This window comes from Oryx dammah, unplaced genomic scaffold, assembly GCF_014754425.2.
Source record: "Oryx dammah isolate SB20612 unplaced genomic scaffold, SCBI_Odam_1.1 HiC_scaffold_2, whole genome shotgun sequence".
NCBI classification, from domain to species: Eukaryota; Metazoa; Chordata; class Mammalia; order Artiodactyla; family Bovidae; genus Oryx; species Oryx dammah.
The window spans coordinates 193,293,173-193,313,512 of record NW_024070186.1 but is presented as its reverse complement, the minus strand read 5'-3'; the positions used below and the strand labels follow the sequence as shown (position 1 = coordinate 193,313,512).

The following is a 20,340-nucleotide window of genomic DNA, read 5'->3' as shown; positions in this document are numbered from 1 at the left end:
TGTCTCAAGCAATTTGGCTTGATAAGCCTGTCCCAAGCTGAGAAACAGAATTATATTTTTCCTTTTCCTTCTATTCCTGCAGGGAAAACAGAAGAAAAAAGTATTTTCGTACAATTGTAACATTTCTTCAGAATAGCAAATAGACTCCTTATTTTTGATGTATTCTATTTTTATTTTTAAAAAGTCTCATATCAAGAAATGTTTTGAATCCACATGCTGTAGACATGTAAAGAAAGAACTGGTCTGAGACAACATATGTTTGTCAAAGCTATCAGCTCTCTGTCACTGGTTAGTTCCCTTGTATTCTGCACAGACCAGGAGGATGAAATAGGTCTTATTCCCGCCTATTCCCTTGGAAAAACCCTTTCTATACTACATGGGTCATTTGCACTTAACAGGATACTGAAATATGAAATTTGGAAACCACATCAAGTGGCTGGATGTCTCTCCTCCACACTCACAGAAACCTAGTTATGTGGGATAAATATTTATTAAGCATCTAGCATAGGATCTGCTACTAAGGTGACAGTCACTAAATATTAGTTGAATAATTGGTCCTTATTTAAGAAATCTTCCACAACTGCCGAGACTTCTAAAACTTATACAGGGTAAATATGTTTTGCTTTTGACTCTAGATTTTTGGTCCAATGGGAATTATGAAAAATGCCATCTCTCTGGCTTGGGATGAACAATGGAAGAGAATACGGACGTTGCTGTCTCCAGCCTTCACCAGCGGAAAGCTCAAGGAAGTAAGAAAAGAACAGGACTTTCAATTAGAAACTTACGGAATGACTCTAGGGACAGGTAGAAACTGAGGTCATAGTCGCTTTTCAAAGAGGAGTCTGCTGAATTTGAGTTTTCTAATGTTGGTCTTTTATCTTTACATCCTAGAGAGACATTTTTAAGATTTTTATTCAATGTCAGTTACTACTCCATGCTTAGGAAAGCCAGGTCCTTCTAGGACTTGAGTCTCCACATTTAACTTCATGTGATGATATATTTTATGTCTAGATGTTCCCCATCATTGGTCAGTATGCAGATGTGTTGGTGAGGAACCTGAGGAAGGAAGCAGAGAAAGGCAATCCTGTCAACATGAAAGAGTAAGTAGGGGTGAGGCTACTGGTCCGCTGAGCTCCACTGAGAACTTCTCGCTGCCTACCGTGGAGTCAAATTCCAAGTGCTGTGTTGATCTAGTGAACAGACACAAGTAGGTCGTGTTACAAATCTAATGGGCCACTCCAGAACGAATGGTGTTTCATCAAAGAAAGCTGGGCAGCCAGGAGAGAAAGTGTCTTTTGTGTACATGAGCCATAAAGAGCTTATCTTCTTAACTATGACTCTGTGGATATTCCAGAAGACTAAAATAAACAGATTTGAAAGGAGAACATTATCATCCCAAAGTATTGAGTGTAGAGGGTGTGGCAGAGGAAGGCTCTTGGTATATATTGGCAGGTAGTGCATTGGGCAGTAAATTTACAGTATTGAACTTGAAACAACTTAAATCTCTTCACACTTTTACTACAGAAAATACTAAATATTAATTCTTAATCACTATTTGTTCTTCCATCCTCAAAAGAGAGAAGGCCCTGTACAGGCTATGGGTGGGGTAACCATAGTTTTTGTTGTCTAAACTGAGACTTAAAAAAAAAAAAAAACTATACTATAATAACAGATATAAAGGAAGACTGTCCCAGGGAAGCTGAGGACATATGCTCACTTAGCCATGGGATTTCCTAAATCAATTTGAAAGGATTTTTGTTAAACTCAGAACATTTTTAGTTCTTATAGTTCACAGAAATGACTCTTCCCTCAGGGCAATCACAGACCACTAGGGTTAAGGAAGACAGGTCTTTCAGGAGCCTTAGCAGGAGTGTAAGACAAGGAGGGACGATGTTCCTGGCAGCTCAGGGCACTGCTGTTATGTAATGTGCTAAAGGGAAATCAGCTCTGAGTACAGATTTTATGGTGAAGCAAGACCCAGGTTAATGTCCCCTCTCTTGACTCCCCAGGAAAAGCTGATTATTCCACACTTTGTCTTAAACATAGTCCTTACACACTCATTATTGTCCATAGTCAAAACACATTACTGTACTTACGGTCTGATTGTGTGTGTCTTTCCCTTTATGACAAGATCCCCGAATTCAGGGGGTGGGGTCTAGGTTGCCTTAGTGTCCCCAACTCCCTAACGCAGGGCCAGCTGCACCACTCATATGTCATATACACCTCAGGAGTGAGCGACAGTAGCAGAGGCTCTTCTGTGATCCAGCAGGTGGTTCTGAGAGAGTGTGGCTCTTTTTCTGTCTGCCTGGGCATCGGATTTTACATGCATTTCTTGTTGCACATGTTGGACAAGGATAAAGAGGTGTTGATTTTAACAGAACATGTTTTTCTCTCTCTACTAAGCATGTTTGGAGCCTACAGCATGGATGTCATTACTGGCACAGCATTTGGAGTGAATATTGATTCCCTCAACAACCCACACGATCCCTTTGTGGAATATAGCAAGAACCTCTTAAAATTTAGAACCTTCGATCCATTCATTCTTTCAATAGGTATGTGAACTACTTTATTTCTTATTCTTTATTCCTTCTTTCATCCCTCCTTTCCTTCCTCCCTCCCTTCCTTCTTTCAATCCTTCCTTCACCTTTCTTTTTTTAAATAATAGGTGTCAGTTCAGTTCAGTCGCTCAGTCATGTCCAACTCTTTGCGACCCCATGAATCGCAGCACGCCAGGCCTCCCTGTCCATCACCAACTCCTGGAGTTCACTCAGACTCAGGTCCATCGAGTCAGTGATGCCATCCAGCCATCTCACCCTCTGTCATCCCCTTCTCATCCTGCCCCCAATCCCTCCCAGCATCAGAGTCTTTTCCAATGAGTCAACTCTTCACATGAGGTGGCCAAAGTACTGGAGTTTCAGCTTTAGCATCATTCCTTCCAAAGAAATCCCAGGGCTGATCTCATTCAGAACGGTCTGGTTGGATCCCCTTGCAGTCCTAGGGACTCTCAAGAGTCTTCTCCAACACCACAGTTCAAAAGCATCAATTCTTCGGCACTCAGCCTTCTTCACAGTCCAACTCTCACATCCATACATGACATGCAGTTCACATACCACGTAATACACCAGTGTGAAATGTATAATTCATTCATTTTTATATCTTACCTATCCATCAACAAATGAAATGGACATGGAAGTTATATACAACATTCAGTATACACGTTGAATATTATATCTATGTGTGTGTGTGTGTGTGTGTGTATTCACAGAACTGAATATTATTCAACCAGGAGAGGAAGAAAACCCTGCCATTTGCAACAAGGTGGAAGGACCTTGAGGGTATTATGTTATGTGAAATAAGTCAAACAGAGAAAGGTGAATACTTATATAGAATTAAAATTAAAAAACAACAACAACAACAACAACCTGGGTCTTTCCTGGTAGTCCAGTGGTGAAGAATCTGCTTCCAGTTCAGGTAATGAGTTCAATCACTGGTCAGGGAAATAAGATCCCACATGCCACAGAGAAAACTGAGCCCACGGGCTGCAGCATAAACCCAGTCAACCAAAATTTTAAAAAATAAATTAATTTTAAAAATCCAAAACTAAAAAACAAGAAGAAGAAAACCAAATTCATATAAAAGCAAGATCAGATTCTTTTTGTAAGGAGAGGAGTGGCTTCGATTGGTGGGAAATTGAATAAAGGTATTCAAAAGAGGCAATTTTTCAGCAACAGCATAAAATGTACAATGAGTATACTTAACACTACTGTGATTTACTATATTTGTGATTTACTAAAGAATGAAGGGATGGAGACAAAGTAAAAACAATACCCAGTTGTGGATATGACTGGTGATAGAAGCAAGGTCTGCTGCTGTAAAGAGCAATACTGCATAGGAACCTGGAATGTCAAGTCCATGAATCAAGGCAAATTGGAAGTGGTCAAACAAGAGATGGCAAGAGTGAACATTGACATTCTAGGAATCAGCAAACTAAAATGGACTGGAATGGGTGAATTTAACTCAGATGACCATTATATCTACTACTGCAGGCAGGAAACCCTCAGAAGAAATGGAGTAGCCATCATGGTCAACAAAAGAGTCCGAAATGCAGTACTTGGATGCAATCTCAAAAATGACAGAAGGATCTCTGTTCATTTCCAAGGCAAACCATTCAATATCACAGTAATCCAAGTCTATGCCCCAACCAGTAATGCTGAAGAAGCTGAAGTTGAACGGTTCTATGGAGACCTACGAGACCTTTTAGAACTAACACCCAAAAAAGATGTCCTTTTCATTATAAGGGACTGGAATGCAAAAGTAGGAAGTCAAGAAACACCTGGAGCAACAGGAAAATTTGGCCTTGGAATACAGAATGAAGCAGGGCAAATACTAACAGAGTTTTGCCAAGAAAATGCACTGGTCATAGCAAACACCCTCTTCCAACAACACAAGAGAAGACTCTACACATGGACATCACCAGATAGTCAACACCAAAATCAGATTGATTATATTCTTTGCAGCCAAAGATGGAGAAGCTCTATACAGTCAGCAAAAACAAGACCGGGAGCTGACTGTGGCTCAGATCATGAACTCCTTATTGCCAAATTCAGACTCAAATTGAAGAAAGTAGGGAAAACTACTAGGCCATTCAGGTATGACCTAAATCAAATCCCTTATGATTATACTGTGGAAGAGAGAAATAGGTTTAAGAAACTAGATCTGATAGATAGAGTGCCTGATGAACTATGGACGGAGGTTTGTCACATTGTACAGGAGACAGGGATCAAGACCATCCCCATGGAAAAGAAATGCAAAAAAGCAAAATGGCTGTCTGGGGAGGCCTTACAAATAGCTGGGAAAAGAAGAGAAGTGAAGAGCAAAGGAGAAAAGGAAAGATATAAGCATCTGAATGCAGAGTTCCAAAGAATAGCAAGAAGAGATAAGAAAGCCTTCCTCAGCTATCAGTGCAAAGAAATAGAGGAAAAGAACAGAATGGGAAAGACTAGAGATCTCTTCAAGAAAATTAGAGATACCAAGGGAACATTTCATGCAAAGATGGGCTCAATAAAGGACAGAAATTGTATGGACCTAACAGAAGCAGAAGATATTAAAAAGAAGTGGCAAGAATACACAGAAGAACTGTACAAAAAGATCTTCAAGACCAAGATAATCACGATGGTGTGATCACTCACCTAGAGCCAGACATCTTGGAATGTGAAGTCAAGTGGGCCTTAGAAAGCATCACTATGAACAAAGCTAGTGGAGGTGATGAGCTATTTCAAATCCTGAAAGATGATGCTGTGAAAGTGCTGCCCTCAATATGCCAGAAAATTTGGAAAACTCAGCAGTGGCCACAGGACTGGGAAAAGGTCAGTTTTCATTCCAATCCCAAAGAAAGGCAATGCCAAAGAATGCTCAAACTACTGCACAATTGCACTCATCTCACATGCTAGTAAAGTAATGCTCAAAATTCTCCAAGCCAGGCTTCAGCAATACGTGAACCGTGAACTTCCAGATGTTCAAGCTGGTTTTAGAAAAGGCAGAGGAACCAGAGATCAAATTGCCAACATCCACTGGATCATGGAAAAAGCAAGAGAGTTCCAGAAAAACATCTACTTCTGCTTTATTGACTATGCCAAAGCCTTTGACTGTGAGGATCACAATAAACTGTGGAAAATTCTGAAAGAGATGGGAATACCAGACCACCTGACCTGCCTCTTGAGAAACCTATATGCAGGTCAGGAAGCAACAGTTAGAACTGGATATGGAACAACAGACTGGTTCCAAATAGGAAAAGGAGTATGTTAGGACTGTATATTGTCACCCTGCTTATTTAACTTATATGCAGAGTACATCATGAGAAACGCTGGGCTGGAAGAAGCACAAGCTGAAATCAAGATTGCCAGGAGAAATATCAATAGCCTCAGATATGCAGATGACACCACCCTTATGGCAGAAAGTGAAGAGGAACTAAAAAGCCTCTTGATGAAAGTGAAAGTGGAGAGTGAAAAAGTTGGCTTAAAGCTTAACATTCAAACAACGAAGATCATGGCATCTGGTCCCATCACTTCATGGGAAATAGATGGGGAAACAGTGGAAACAGTGTCAGACTTTATTTTGGGGGGCTCCAAAATCACTGCAGATGGTGATTGCAGCCATGAAATTAAAAGATGATTACTCTTGGAAGAAAAGTTATGACCAACCTAGACAGCATATTCAAAAGCAGAGACATTACTTTGCCAACAAAGGTCCGTCTAGTCAAGGCTATGGTTTTTCCAGTGGTCATGTATGGATGTGAGAGTTGGACTGTGAGGAAAGCTGAGAGCTGAAAAATTGATGTGTTTGAACTGTGGTGTTGGAGAAGACTCTTGAGAGTCCCTTGGACTGCAAGGAGATCCAACCAGTCCATTCTGAAGGAGATCAGCCCTGGGATTTCTTTAGAAGGAATGATGCTAAAGCTGAAACTTCAGTACTTGGCCACCTCATGCGAAGAATTGACTCATTGGAAGAGACTCTGATGCTGGGAGGGATTGGGGGCAGGAGAAGAAGGGGATGACAGAGGATGAGATGGCTGGATGGCATCACTGACTCAATGGACGTGAGTCTGATTGAACTCTGGGAGTTGGTGATGGACAGGGAGGCCTGGCGTGCTGCGATTCATGGGGTCGCAAAAAGTCGGACACGACTGAGCGACTGAACTGAACTGACTGAACAGAAGAAAGTAGATTATAAAGGTTCTCATCACAAGGGAAAAAAATCTTGTTAACTATATCAGGTGAGGAATGTTAACTAAACTTATGGAGTTAATTTTAAAATACATGTATGTTAAGTCATTAGTCATTATGCTGTGCCCAAATTAATACAGTGCTGTATCTCAACTATAACACAACACAACTGAAAAAGAAAGGTTTTTAGTACTCTCAGAGATATATGTACAACCATCACTACTGTCAATTTTTGTCATCTCTCAAGCCTATCACCTTCCACCACCCCCCCCTTCTCTTTAAGCACTCCCTTGGGCTTCCCTGGTGGCTCAGCTGGTAAAGAATCCGCCTGCAATGCGGGAGACCTGGGTTCAATCCCTGGGTTGGGAAGATCCTCTGGAGAAGGGAACGGCTACCTCCTCCAGTAATCTGGCCTGGAGAATTCCATGGACTGTCCACGGGGTTGCAAAAAGTCGGACACAACTGAGCGACTTTCATCTTCTCAATCTATGTTCTGTCACTTCAAATTTGCTTATTTTAGACACTAGATATGATGGCATCATATAATATGTGGTCTTTTGTGGCTGACTTCTTTCATATATCATGAGTGTCTAAAATTGTAGCACATATCAGTACTTCATTTCTTTGTATGCCAAATAGTATTTCATTATATGGACATTCTGCATTTTGTTTCCCCATTCACCAGCTGATGAACATTTGGGTCATTCACTATTAGGTATGGTGTTAGCTTAGTTTTTCATAGACGACCTTCATCAAGTTGAGGAAATTCCCTTCTGTTCCGGTTTGCTGAGTGTTTTTCTCACAAGGCAGTGTTGGGTTTTGTCACATGCTTTTTATGCATCTGTTAGGTGACTGCATTGTTCCTTAATTTCTTTGGTATGGTTATTAAACAACTTGGCATTCCTGGGATGAACCCCACCTGGTCATGGTGTGTATCACTTTTTATGTGTTGCTGGGTTCAGTTTGCTAGTATTTTGTTGAGGATTTGTGCATCCATGGGATAAATTGAGATTACCTTCTTGGGCTATTTTTGTCTGGTTTTAGTATCAAACTCATACACTTTGGAAGTGCCCCAATGTCTTCTATTTTTTGGAAGAGTTTGTTTTAAAATGGGGCTAATCCTTTAAATATTTGGTAGTATTCACCATTGAAACCACCTCTACCTGAGCTTTTCTTCACCAAGCTGTGGGCTGTTTCTTGATAACTAATGGAAACTTTGTCCATTTTAATAGGTATATCAGATTTCTTTTTCTTTTTGGATACTTTCTGCAGTTTGTGTCTGTCTGAGAATCTGTCCATTTTATCTAAATGATCTAATTTATTCTCATACTGTTGTTCATAGATTACTTTTTTATTGAAGTAAAGTTGATTTACAATGTTGCATTAGTTTCAAGTGTACAGCAAAGTAATTCAGCTATGTACACACACATATTCTTTTCCAAGTTCTTCTCCAGTATAGGTTATTATAAGATATTGAGTATACAAAGATTTCTTGATAGTCCCTGTATTTTTTAAAATGTCATTTGTAATCTCCCTTCTTTTATTTTCGGTGCTAACAATTTGAGTATTTTCTCTTTTTTCTTGGCCAGTCTAGCTAAAAAAATCTTTCAAAGCATCAACTTTTGGTTTCACTGATTTTCTCCACTGTTTTTTAATCTCCTACTCATTATAGTTTCTTCGCTTCTCTTTACCATTTTCTGCTTTCTACTTACTTTAAGTTTTGTTTGTGCTTCCCTTTCGGAGTGTGAAGGTGGAAATTTAGGTTCTTGATTTAGGATCTTTGTTCTTTTAATATCTAAACATATAGCCACAAATATCTCCCTGAACACTGCTTTTGCTACATCCCATCAGATTTGATATAGTGTGTCTTCATTTTTAGTCATTTAAAGTAATTTTTGATTGCCCTTTTTACGTCTTCTACAACCCATTGGTTATTTAGGAGCGTGTTATTTAATTTCCACATATTTGTGTATCTCTTAATTGTCTTTCTGTTATTGATTCATAATTCTATTCCATTGTGGTAGAAAAACACATACTGTATTATTTTGATCATGACTATTTTTCTTTAAACTTCACAATTAATTGGAGTAACAGATTTTGGTCTGGTTGTCCAAAGAGATGCTAGTCCAAGGATTAAAGGCCATGAGGTGCCGGAATATAATCCTGTTCTTCAGTCAGTCCAAAGATGCAGAGGGAACCACTGATCTCACTACTATAGTGATGGTCCCTAGATGTGGACTTGGCCTTGATCAGTCATTGACTTGGAAGTCTGAGCAAAGGTCTAGAGGCAATGGGTCATGATTGAGTATCCTGGTGGTTTTACTGTTTTGATTGATAGAGCAAATTATATTTGCTAAAGGTAAACTATATTTGCTAAATGCAAAGTAAAATTTGCATTTTCACTGAGCTTCCTTTTATCTTTTTCCCTGCAGTATTATTTCCATTTCTCAACCCAGTTTTTGAAATATTAAACATTACTGTGTTTCCAAAAAGTACTGTGGACTTTTTCACAAAATCTGTAAAGAAGATTAAAGAAAGTCGCCTCAGAGATAAACAAACGGTAAAGTCTGGTGGCGGTTATGAGTGGGTGTTCACTTTTTGATAATTTTTTGAGCTGTATACATATGACTTATATGCATCTTTGCATTTTTGAAAGATAGGTAGAAAACTATAGAGTATAGAATAAGATGGTTCTAAAATTTGAGGGGCAATGGAAGAGGAAAAGGATGGGGAAGAAAATAAGAGTATGAGCCAGAGAGCAGTTTAAATACAGTGAAAAGCATGCTAATTAGTATATGAGGGATAAGAGTTACTGATTAAAAACAATTTTACTAAATACAATTGTACTAAATTGTTCTAATATTCTAAAATATTTCAAAAAAAAAAAAATATTTCACCAAATATTAGCTTGGTAAAGAATTACTTCAATGCCAAGCCTCATATTTTATAGGTTGTCAGATGAAAGACTCCATCAGATGCCTGATACATTGCAGTCTTTTAAAAAGTTGAGCCCTGTCATAGTCTGAAGCGAGCAGGCATCTTCTCTGGCCAATGAAGCCGCAAGTGGCTTAACCCAATTGGGCCTTCATGAGGCCGTGAGGCCAGCCCAAAGTTGTCTGCAGGTTAAGAGAGATGGGCTGCTTATAGGATGTCACTGAAGCATGTGTAGAGTCCTGGGAGGGTCAAGAGTTTGTAGATGCTTCTGCAAAATCTGCTGGTGACCTATGCAATGTGAGGGAGTTGATTTGTGTGTCCATTCATTAAGAGTTAAAGTTGAAGGGGAAAAAAAGATTGAAGTCATGGGCCTGTTCCTGAGCAAACAGGTGTGACGGGAGAGACAGCAGATAACTATCTGGTTAAGCTGTTTCAAATCATCCCACCCTCTCCCTCAATATTGTAAAGTAATTAACCTCCAATTAAAATAAATTTATATTTTAAAAAAGAAGCTGTTTCAAAAGTCAAAGAAACCAAAGATCAGAGACAGTGAGGACAAAAAACCAGTTGGACGTGATGGCTGGGTTGCTCTCAGGGAAGCATCGTGGTCTCTAAGATTTGTAGGTGGGTGGTTTTGTTCACTGAGGACTCAGGCAATATTAGTTAGACTCTTGCTTTTTAAGGGACCATATTTTCAGGAAAGAAGTTAAATATACACTCCTGATTTATTTCTATCTTCACAAGTAATTTCTAAAATTGATTTCTCTTTCTGTTTCCAGAATCGAGTGGATTTACTTCAGCTAATGATTAATTCTCAGAATACCAAAGAAAGTGACACCCATAAAGGTAACTACGGAGAGCTTCACAGGGGCCACTATGGGAAGGCACTTAGGTAAGGTGTGGTTCTCAAAAGGTGCAGGAAGTTTTCCAGGCACGTGAGAATTTCTGTCAAATTGAAGAAAGACACTTGTGCAGAAAGTAGACTGTGGCACTTCCTAGAAGTTTTCAGGCACAACTTTGTTCAGAGCTCGAAAGGGCAAGTCTAGCAAGGATGTCAGGCCCAGAAGAGAGTCATGGTCAGTGGATAGCCTACAGCTGGACCTCTGGGGAGCTTTGTTCTAATATCGATTCTCAGGCTGCTCCAGATCCACATTGCCCCACTGTTGGTGCCCTTAACTTGGAACTCTTGGATAAGGTTGTATAGAGCTTACTCTACTCTAGAGATTATTTTTTCCCTTTTGTAATTAATAAATGACTTGTGAGAGAAGCCTTTGAGACTGGAAATATACTGTTTCTCTTCAAATTGTCACCTACTTATTTTATCATTCATGGATGGTTTCTGACTGAAACCATTGTTACCATGATGGTTATAACATGATGACTTTCTGATCCCATCATTCTTCTGTATTTATCGGTTGATGTTCTTTTGTAGGGAAGCGCTCCATTCTCTCTTGTTGGCTTACTTGTTCATTTATATTTATATAGCATGATCTCATGTACTTTCTTACATCACTTTTCATTCTGATTCTCAAATTCTTTCTGGTTTGTCCACTGGAGCTTTTTCAAGTAGGATCTTATATTCTTTTTTCTTTTCTCCTTTCTTCATTTTAAATCTTTTTTTTAATGGACTATTTTTAGAATAGTTAGTTTTATAAGAAAATTGAGTGTAAAGTATAGAGATTTCCAATATACATCCTGCCCCAACTACACACAATCTTCCCCCCACTATCAAAAGACCACACCAGAGATGTGCATTTGTTAGAATTAATGAACCTACATTAATACATCATTATCATCCAAAGTGTATAGTGGACCTTAGGGTTCTTTCTTAGTATTATACATTCCATGGGTTTTGACAAATGTATAAGGATGCACCATCAGTACATACAGAGTTTCCACTGTCCTTTAAATTATCTTTTTCTAAGAACTTCCTCACTTTCTGGGGTAAGACAATCCAGGTTTCTCTTACCCCTGAGTAGCTCTGGAATCAGCTGTTTTTTCAAAAAACAGCTGGTTCCCTTTATTTTTTTTTAACTTTTCAACATGGTTTTATTATTAATAGACTATAGGAGATGCATGCTGGAATAGCCAGCACCCTCCACAAACTGAATTGAGGCAGCATCAATGTTTTCCTTTTACCTGCAACTAAGAGTTTCCTTCTCTTTCTTTGCCTCTTCTTTCTTTCCTTTTTTTTTTTTTTTTTTACTTTACAATATTGTATTGGTTCTGCCACACATCAACATGAATCCACCACGGGTGTACATGAGTTCCCAATCCTGAACCCCTCTCCCACCTCCCACCCCATATCATCTCTCTGGGTCATCCCCGTGCACCAGCCCCAAGCATCCTGTATCCTGTATTGAACATAGACTGGCGATTTGTTTCTTACATGATAGTATACATGTTTCAGTGCCATTCTCCCAAATCATCCCACCCTCTCCCTCTCCCTCAGAGTCCAAAAATCCGTTCTATACATATTTGTCTCTTTTGCTGTCTCACATACAGGATTATCATTACCATCTTTTTAAATTCCATATATATGTGTTAGTATACTGTATTGGTGTTTTTCTTTCTGACTTACTTCACTCTGTATAATCGGCTCCAGTTTCATCCATCTCATTAGAACTGATTCAAATGTATTCTTTTTAATGGCTGAGTAATACTCCATTGTGTATATGTACCACAACTTTCTCATCCATTCATCTGCTGATGGACATCTAGGTTGCGTCCATGTCCTGGCTATTATAAACAGTAATTTTTTTTACAATATTGTTCGGTTCTGCCATACAACAACGTGAATCAGCCATAGGTATACATATTTTGCCTCCCTTGGAAGACTGAGAATACAAAACACTCCCAGTTTGACTTTAATTGCTTTAAAATTTTCCCCATATGCATTTGGCAGTTTCATTTGATTTCTCATCATCTAAACTGTGATGTTTTATATTGATGTGTTTTATATAATATAAAATGTCTCTTGTCTCCTTTTAGCTCTGTCTGATGTAGAACTCGTGGCCCAAACTACTATCTTTATTTTTGGTGGCTATGAGACCACTAGCACTTCTCTTTCCTTCATTATATATGAATTGGCCACTCACCCTGATGTCCAGCAGAAGCTGCAGGAGGAGATTGATGCGACTTTCCCCAATAAGGTGAGTGATGATACCTGGAGAGAGAGGGGGAAGGTGAAGCCTTAGCAAAAATGCCTTCTTGCTGCTTCTTGAACATATTTGCAGAAAGCATAAGCCTCAAATCTTTTACCTGTGCTATTTAAGAAGGATCTAGGTGTACAAAACAAAGGGGAAACATAGATAATGCATTGCACACACAGGTACTGTGAAAAAAAATGCTTATATTGGCATATCACATGTTACTGTATGCCATGTTAAAACATCAAGAATCTTGGTGGCATCCAACAGTGAACATCTATTGCTCTAGTGTCTGCATGCAGGCATGTTGTATGCTAAGTTGCTTCAGTCATGTCTAACTCTTTGCAACCCTGTGGACTGTAGCCCGCCAGGCTCCTCTCTCCATGGGATTCTCCAGGCAAGAGTACTGGAGTGGGTTGCCAAGACCTCCTCCAGGGGATCTTCCCAACCCAGGCACTGATCCTGTGTCTCCTGCAGCTCCTGTGTGGCGGGCAGATTCTTTGCCACTACGGCTGGACTTGCTGTGGCCTGGGTGTTGGCTGATCCAGGCTAGCCACGGCTAACTAGCCGGGCTGACTCAGCTCCATGCATGTTCTACACATGTCCCGTATTCCACATGTCTGCAGCTCAGGGCAATGGTAGGTGTCAAGATCAAGAAGCCCAGTCTTGTGGGCGACTTTCAAACAGGCTGCTCACATCACACTAGCCAGCTTTCCACTAATTCAAGGTGAGCCACCTGAGCAACCTGAATGAGAATGGGAGGGAATCACAGAGTTAGATACAAGATAAGGATAGATAGTAGTGCCTACCTAAATTACAGATGATGTGTCTTCTCCAGTAAATCTTATTTTGGGATTATTTTGGTGCAATAAGATGAAAAAATCACTAAGAGACAGAGAGTAGTTAAAGCATTGTGTTCTCCTCTTTTTATAATAATACTTACAATAACAATACCACTATTGGCTAATATTTACTTCTTACTATCTATGTCTATCTAAACACTTTCCATTTATGAATGAATCTAACCTTCATAAAATTCAGTCTTAGTCAGGAGAGTCTAGGTTATGCCTCAGTAACAGATTAGCCTAAAAATCTCAGGGGCTTTCATAGCAAAGGTTTACTTTTAACCCACATCTACACATCCAACATGGATTGTTAGTGGAGGAATGAGTACACAGTTCTGCTCCACAGAGTCACTTGGGGATACGGGCTGAGGCTCCACCTTCTTGTAACTGCCTTATCTGAAACATTCTTGTTATCTGGGGAATAGAAACCTGAGAGTTGCTCACTGACTTTTCAAATATTTTGTCTCTGAACTGACATAATCACCTCAGTTCACAGCCCATTGGCAAAGTTGGTTTCCCATAACTTCAGATGGCCTGGGAAATACGGGGACTACATGGATGCTGGGTGAGCAGTGAGTGTCTCTGCCACACAGCCCTCTGGAGGGTCAGCTCCATCTGTCTCCGTGTAATGTATGAGATACCTGAGCTACAGGGAGATGAAATACTTCCAGACACTAGTCGTGTACCTGTTGGTGATCAAGTCAAGCTGTGATTCAGGGTGTTGGCTCTTGAGCCACTCTTATCCTCCACAATGTTGCCCCTTAAATATAACCCCACGTGACAGCCACATACCACCCTCACTAGTCTCAGATATCTGCAAAAACTGGAGTTCTTTGTGGTATGAGGAGAGCTGGCCCCTGGGGCTGGAGTGGCTTATTTAGACCTTCAAACCTTCTGGTCACACCTACAGGGACAATAGAGGACTCTTCCAGCAACAGAGGGTAGAGTTGAGAATTCTGATTCTCTTGTAACTTCCTCTAGAACTGAAATTGTGTTGCTGGTAGCACTCTGTCTGATTCTTCACTTGCGGATTTGGTTTAGAAAGGAATTCGTTTCTCTCCAAATTATTTATAGACTTTTCATTTAATGTAGTATTTCCAAACTGTATACATATAATGAAAAGAAAGAGCAGTCAGGAGCCTTCAACTGAGAACCTTCATGTTGAATAGGGGATTTGCTCTTTTACACATTCTCTTTTCTTGGTACTTACACGTGGCCTCACTTTCAAAAAGAAACAGTGATTTTGGCCTATTTCACTTAAGAGTAAGTGTTTTAGTCTATTGCTCACTTGTTCTCCTGAGAAGGAAATACACTGCCTGATAATGTGCAGGATTTCAAGCCCTGGTTAGGGCACTGTCCCAACATCCTCCAAGTCCTCACAATTCTACATCTCAATGGGCCCTTGAGAGGTCAAAGGGCATGATAGATACTAAAATGTCCATAAATGTCCTTGATCGATTTAAATTATTCCCTGGAGCACCTAACATTTCAATAGGACTACATCGATGGAGTTGAAAGTTGATCCAAAATCTTAATTTATCAAAATCTGTTCTTCTCTTCCGAGGCCCCTCCCACCTACGATGCCCTGGTACAGATGGAGTATCTTGACATGGTGGTGAATGAAACCCTGAGAATGTTTCCAATTGCCGGGAGACTAGAGAGGCTCTGTAAGAAGGATGTGGAAATCCATGGGGTGTCCATTCCCAAAGGGACAACAGTGATGGTGCCACTCTTCGTGCTTCACAACAACCCAGAGTTCTGGCCAGAGCCTGAGGAGTTCCGTCCCGAAAGGTACAAGACCCCGGAGAAGAGACACCCACCCTCATCCTTTTTGGTACTTGCGTGTTTTGACAACGCTTATTATAGGTGTCAAGTGGGTGACCAGGCAACCATTTACTTGTATATCTTTTTATTGTTTAAAAGATTTTTCTCTTTAACTGTGTTCATTGTTTGAGTTGAATTATTCAAACTAGATTAGAAAAAAGAAAATTATTAGCTGTCTTTATTCCTAATACAGTAAGATAGGCCTCATTAATAATGTATGTCCTTGTGGACAGTTTTCTATGCATATATAGATTTTTGAAACTTTGGGTGGTATTCTTATATATTATTTAGTTCTAAACAGCTTAATTTATTTAACAATAAACTATAAACAATATCCTGTGTACATGTTTGTATGCATATCCCATAAGTTACCTTGCTACTGCCTTATCTCAGGTGTATAGGCTTTCTATTTCCTTTAAGCCGTCCTCTCTATTCTCCCCTAGCTCTCTGAATTCACACATGTTCCCACATTCCCCGACACCGGCTGCCCTTTCCTCTTATTATTGTGGGAGCACAGGCTGGAGACCAGCGGTCTCATCCCTGTGGCTCAAGCAGCCTCACTGAGGACGGAGGAGCACCCAGGCGCCCCGGTTCTGTCTTGGCTGCAGGCCTGGCCCAGCTCCCTTCTGTCTCGGTCTTTAGACATCTCCCTTCTGCTCTCTAGACGTCTAGACTCCCTCCTCGGAGAGCTGTTGAGTATCCTTTACAGGAATTAAGAGCGAAGGTCTGGTTTGGGCACAGCTTGAACTCTGGATAGAGTTGATTCTCTCCCATTTAGTGTGCAGGGATCAAGGTTTGGAATGACCTTTTCGGGCACTGGCTGGGATCCGGACTTTCATTTCACCCTGACTGTGGGTTGTCATTTCATTTCACCCTGATGGCCACAGGTTGTCTTGTTTGCCCTGATGTCCAAGTTCTACCATAGTGGTGACACACAGTACTCGTTGAAAGAAGAGTCAGAGTCCACCGAGTCCTCTGCTCTGGACCAGGGACACTCTGTTCCTCCCTCAAGCTCAGCAGCTCCCCCTCCTGCAGCATCAGGAAACTAAAACCAGAGACCACTCAGTGTACTTCCCTTTCATTCATTCAGCCATCAAGCAGAGATTTAGTGCTTACCTGTGTATGTCAGGGACTGGGCCACGGACTGGGAAACCAAATATTTATAAAGGCCTATTATGGAGAATTTTACAAACATACACAAGTATGGGTGTATTTGAAACATATACAAGTATATTCTGTAGGCACAAGCCTATGAAATACATTCTTACTGCAGTATATTGCTAGTTGTGTTAGTTTCTGCTGTACAGTGTATATCTGTATCTGTCTAGTCCCTGCTTAAGAAGCATCAACCCATGTTTGCACCATTCACATGATGCCGCTGCCCTTCTATCTCCATATTATTTTGTCACATTGTCTGTAAATATTACATAATGTTTTTCAAAATAAAGACTCTTTTAAATATATGTAACCACAATGCTATTATCACTTTCCCCAAATATACATTTTTCCTTGACATATTAAAATACTGAGGAGTCAAATTTTTATAAAACAGAGATCTAACCATCAAGGAATTTATAGGCTAGTGGAACAGATAGGCAAAGAAATCAGTGATTACCTAGAGTAGCCTGGCATCACATGCTGACATAATTCTACTGACCTAAGCATTTTGTGTGTGGCAGAGAGAGGTAGAGAGATAATGACACATGGAGATTGGAAGGGAAAAGAGGGAAAGCAGTTGAAATATAACAATTTAAATACTCAGAGATGTTTCTCCTGCTTCCTTCCCCCGTGAGCACGAGTGACGAAAGTGTGCTTGGAGATGGGAACCCATGTTTCCTTCAATCACGTTCATTTCCTGTCTTTCAGACAGTGACCATGTCACCACCCTGAACGTAAATTTAGAGTTTAAGGATACATTTTCTTTAAATAACCATTACCTCAACTCAACAGGAGTGAAAGCTTCTGTAGGGTCCAGACAGTGGAACTTATCTTTCTCACCACAGCAGTATTCAGTCACCAGCCCACAGAAATCTCCTTATGCTACTGGTCCAAGAGTTAAGTTAAAGCCTCAGACCTGCAGCTCTTCTGGTTTCTCTGTTTCATTCACTTGTTTCGTCTACTATTGCGGATCCAGGTTCAGTAAGAAGAACAAGGACAGCATAAATCCTTACGTCTACCTGCCTTTTGGAACTGGACCCCGAAACTGCCTTGGCATGAGGTTCGCTTTCATGAACATAAAACTCGCTCTCGTCAGAATCCTTCAGAACTTCTCCTTCATACCTTGTAAAGAAACACAGGTCAGCAATTCACTTTCTGCGTTAATAACATTTTATTGGGAGTTGTTTTTTAACTGACAGATCTCTATATATCTAGGCATGTTATCAATTCAAAAGATAACTTATTCTATCAGCCAGAGAATCTGTTTGGAGTCACCTGAAACCTTTACTTGTCAATCATCACTGGAGGGCTAAATCAGCAGCTCCATGAAGACCCAACTATAAAGGTCATCTGGAGTCAATGCAGCTAGTGGGGCAGGACTGCCCACCATGCAGTGAACGGAAGAGAGATTTTCAATTTGGTTTCAAATTCACTGGAAGGAAGTGTGTGCACCGTCACAAGAGCAGTGACTTTTCATCGTGACTTTTCATCGTGACTTTTCAGTGATGCTCTTCCCACCAGAACTTAGAGAGGCTCTTCTGACAGCACGTCTCAGCCATGCTTGCATAGTAAAATTGATGGAAAAATTTTGCCATAATGCCTAAGAATCTAGTACATTTTAAATACTCGGTATTTTTACTTAAAATTTAAATCGAGAAAAACACAGGCCAACCTGACTTTGTATCAAGCCTGGTACAGAATAGGTGCTCAAATAGGTATTTTGTGGGATGAATGTTATCACTATCCCCCTTGACATAGCTCAGAATAAATATAAAGAATCAAAGATAGGCAGGCAAAATTGAACGAAGGTGGTCAAAAGGTGCAAACTTTCAGTTATAAATGAGTACTAGGGCTGTCATCGGAGAAGGCAATGGCACCCCACTCCAGTACTCTTGCCTGGAAAATCCCATGGATGGAGGAGCCTGGTGGGCTGTACTCCATGGGGTCGCTAAGAGTTGGACACGACTGAGCGACTGCACTTTCACTTTTCACTTTCATGCACTGCAGAAGCAAATGGCAACCCACTCCAGTGTTCTTGCCTGGAGAATCCCAGGGACGGCGGAGCCTGGTGGGCTGCTGTCTGTGGGGTCGCACAGAGTCAGACATGACTTACACACGACTTAGCAGCAGCAGCAGCAGGGCTGTCGTGCAAAGCACAGTGACTGTTGTTACCATTTCTGTGTGATGTAAGTGAGTGCATCCTAAGGCTTCTCTCACAGGGGAAACAATATTTATTTCTTTTTCTTTTCTTTCTATATGAGATGATGATTGTTAACAAAACTTACCATGGTAACAATTTTATGACCCATATAAATAAATAATTATGCTGTATACTTTAAATATATGCACTGCTATAAATCAATTCTATCTCAATAAAAGTGGAAGTTAAATTCTGATAGGACATGACAAGGGAATACTGTGAGCAACTTTCTTCCCACATGTTTTATAAATATGCTAAATAAACCAACTCTCTCAAAGATGTAAACTATCAAAATTCATTTAAGGAAATACAGACAGCTTAGCTGTCCCCTTATCTGCCGTTGTATCTACTAAACATATAGAACTGGTAGTTTAAAAAAATCCAATATATATCATGCTGAAAGCTTTGTTGTTGTTGCTTTTGTCGCTAAGTCATGCCCGACATTCGTAAAGCAGTTTCTCGCCGACTGCTTCGTTCGTTTGTTTGTTAGCAGGGCTTCACTAACTGGGTCTCGCGTGCTTGTTTACCTGTTGCAGATCCCCCTGAAATTATACACTCAAGGACTCACGCAGCCAGAACAACCTGTTATCCTAAAGGCTGTGCCCAGAGACCTGGGACCGCAACTGGAGCCTGACTTTCTCTAAGGATTTTCATCTTGGTTTTGAAGGAAGCTGCATCTCAGAATACCAGAGACGTGATCTGCTTTGATAAAACCAAGAAATGAAGATGGACTTCACCTGCTGTACTTGATGGTAAGCAGGGATTCTGCATAATCATTCAGCTTTCTCACTGCCTACCTGGATCATTATATACTACGTGTCATACAAAGGAGGCAATTAGTAAGTGCCAGACGCTCAACTTCACAGCTTCTCATAGGACACTCTCCATCCACCCCAGTTAGTACCATCTACTCCTCCTGAGCACCGGTCAGAATGAAGATTTCTCAACAATCTTATCGACAGACTTTAATGAAAATAAGAATTAAAATGGTGACTGGAATGATATTTATATCACAAATTTTATTTTGAATATGCTAAATAAAACATTATATTGAGCAAGACAATAAACATCTGTTTACGAGAGTATTACCTGATGCCTTTGTGCACGTTAGGGTGGAAGTGTACAGCTCAGTCTGGGGATGCAGTGACCAAATACTTTTTGACTATCACAGTTGCTGGTAGGTGGGGCCATTTTCAAAACTCCATCTTAGCATATTAAATAGGTAGGAGTTAATTGACTATGACTTTGCCCAGTGTTTAGAAATCTACCTTTTAAATCTACCCTTTTAGTTTAAATCTACCTTTTTTTGGAGCACATATTTTCCATACCTCTTTGTATTCCACCCTCAACCCCCAACCATCTTAACACAGTAAACATGGAATAAAAGATGGTTGACTGGGGAGAAAGGCTACACACACTGGTCAGTTTCAGTGGGGTCAGAAGCTGCACACAGCCCTTCCTTTCCCTTTCCTGCCCCTTCCCTCCCCTCTCCTTCCCCTGCCTGCCAT

General features: G+C 40.4%; 1 protein-coding gene across 1 annotated transcript in view; it reads left to right on the top strand.

Moving 5' to 3' along the window:
- The window catches only part of LOC120879764 (cytochrome P450 3A28), a 29,955-nt gene extending 10,056 nt beyond the window's left edge, over positions 1-19,899 (top strand). The window contains exons 5-13 of the mRNA XM_040262803.1: positions 636-749; positions 1,012-1,100; positions 2,404-2,552; positions 9,155-9,282; positions 10,436-10,502; positions 12,648-12,808; positions 15,215-15,441; positions 17,609-17,771; positions 19,369-19,899. Of these exons, the coding sequence (XP_040118737.1) occupies positions 636-749; positions 1,012-1,100; positions 2,404-2,552; positions 9,155-9,282; positions 10,436-10,502; positions 12,648-12,808; positions 15,215-15,441; positions 17,609-17,771; positions 19,369-19,476 (1,206 nt within the window). The 3' untranslated portion in view covers positions 19,477-19,899. The remainder of the gene's footprint in view (positions 1-635; positions 750-1,011; positions 1,101-2,403; positions 2,553-9,154; positions 9,283-10,435; positions 10,503-12,647; positions 12,809-15,214; positions 15,442-17,608; positions 17,772-19,368) is intronic.
- Positions 19,900-20,340: the final 441 nt, after the last annotated feature.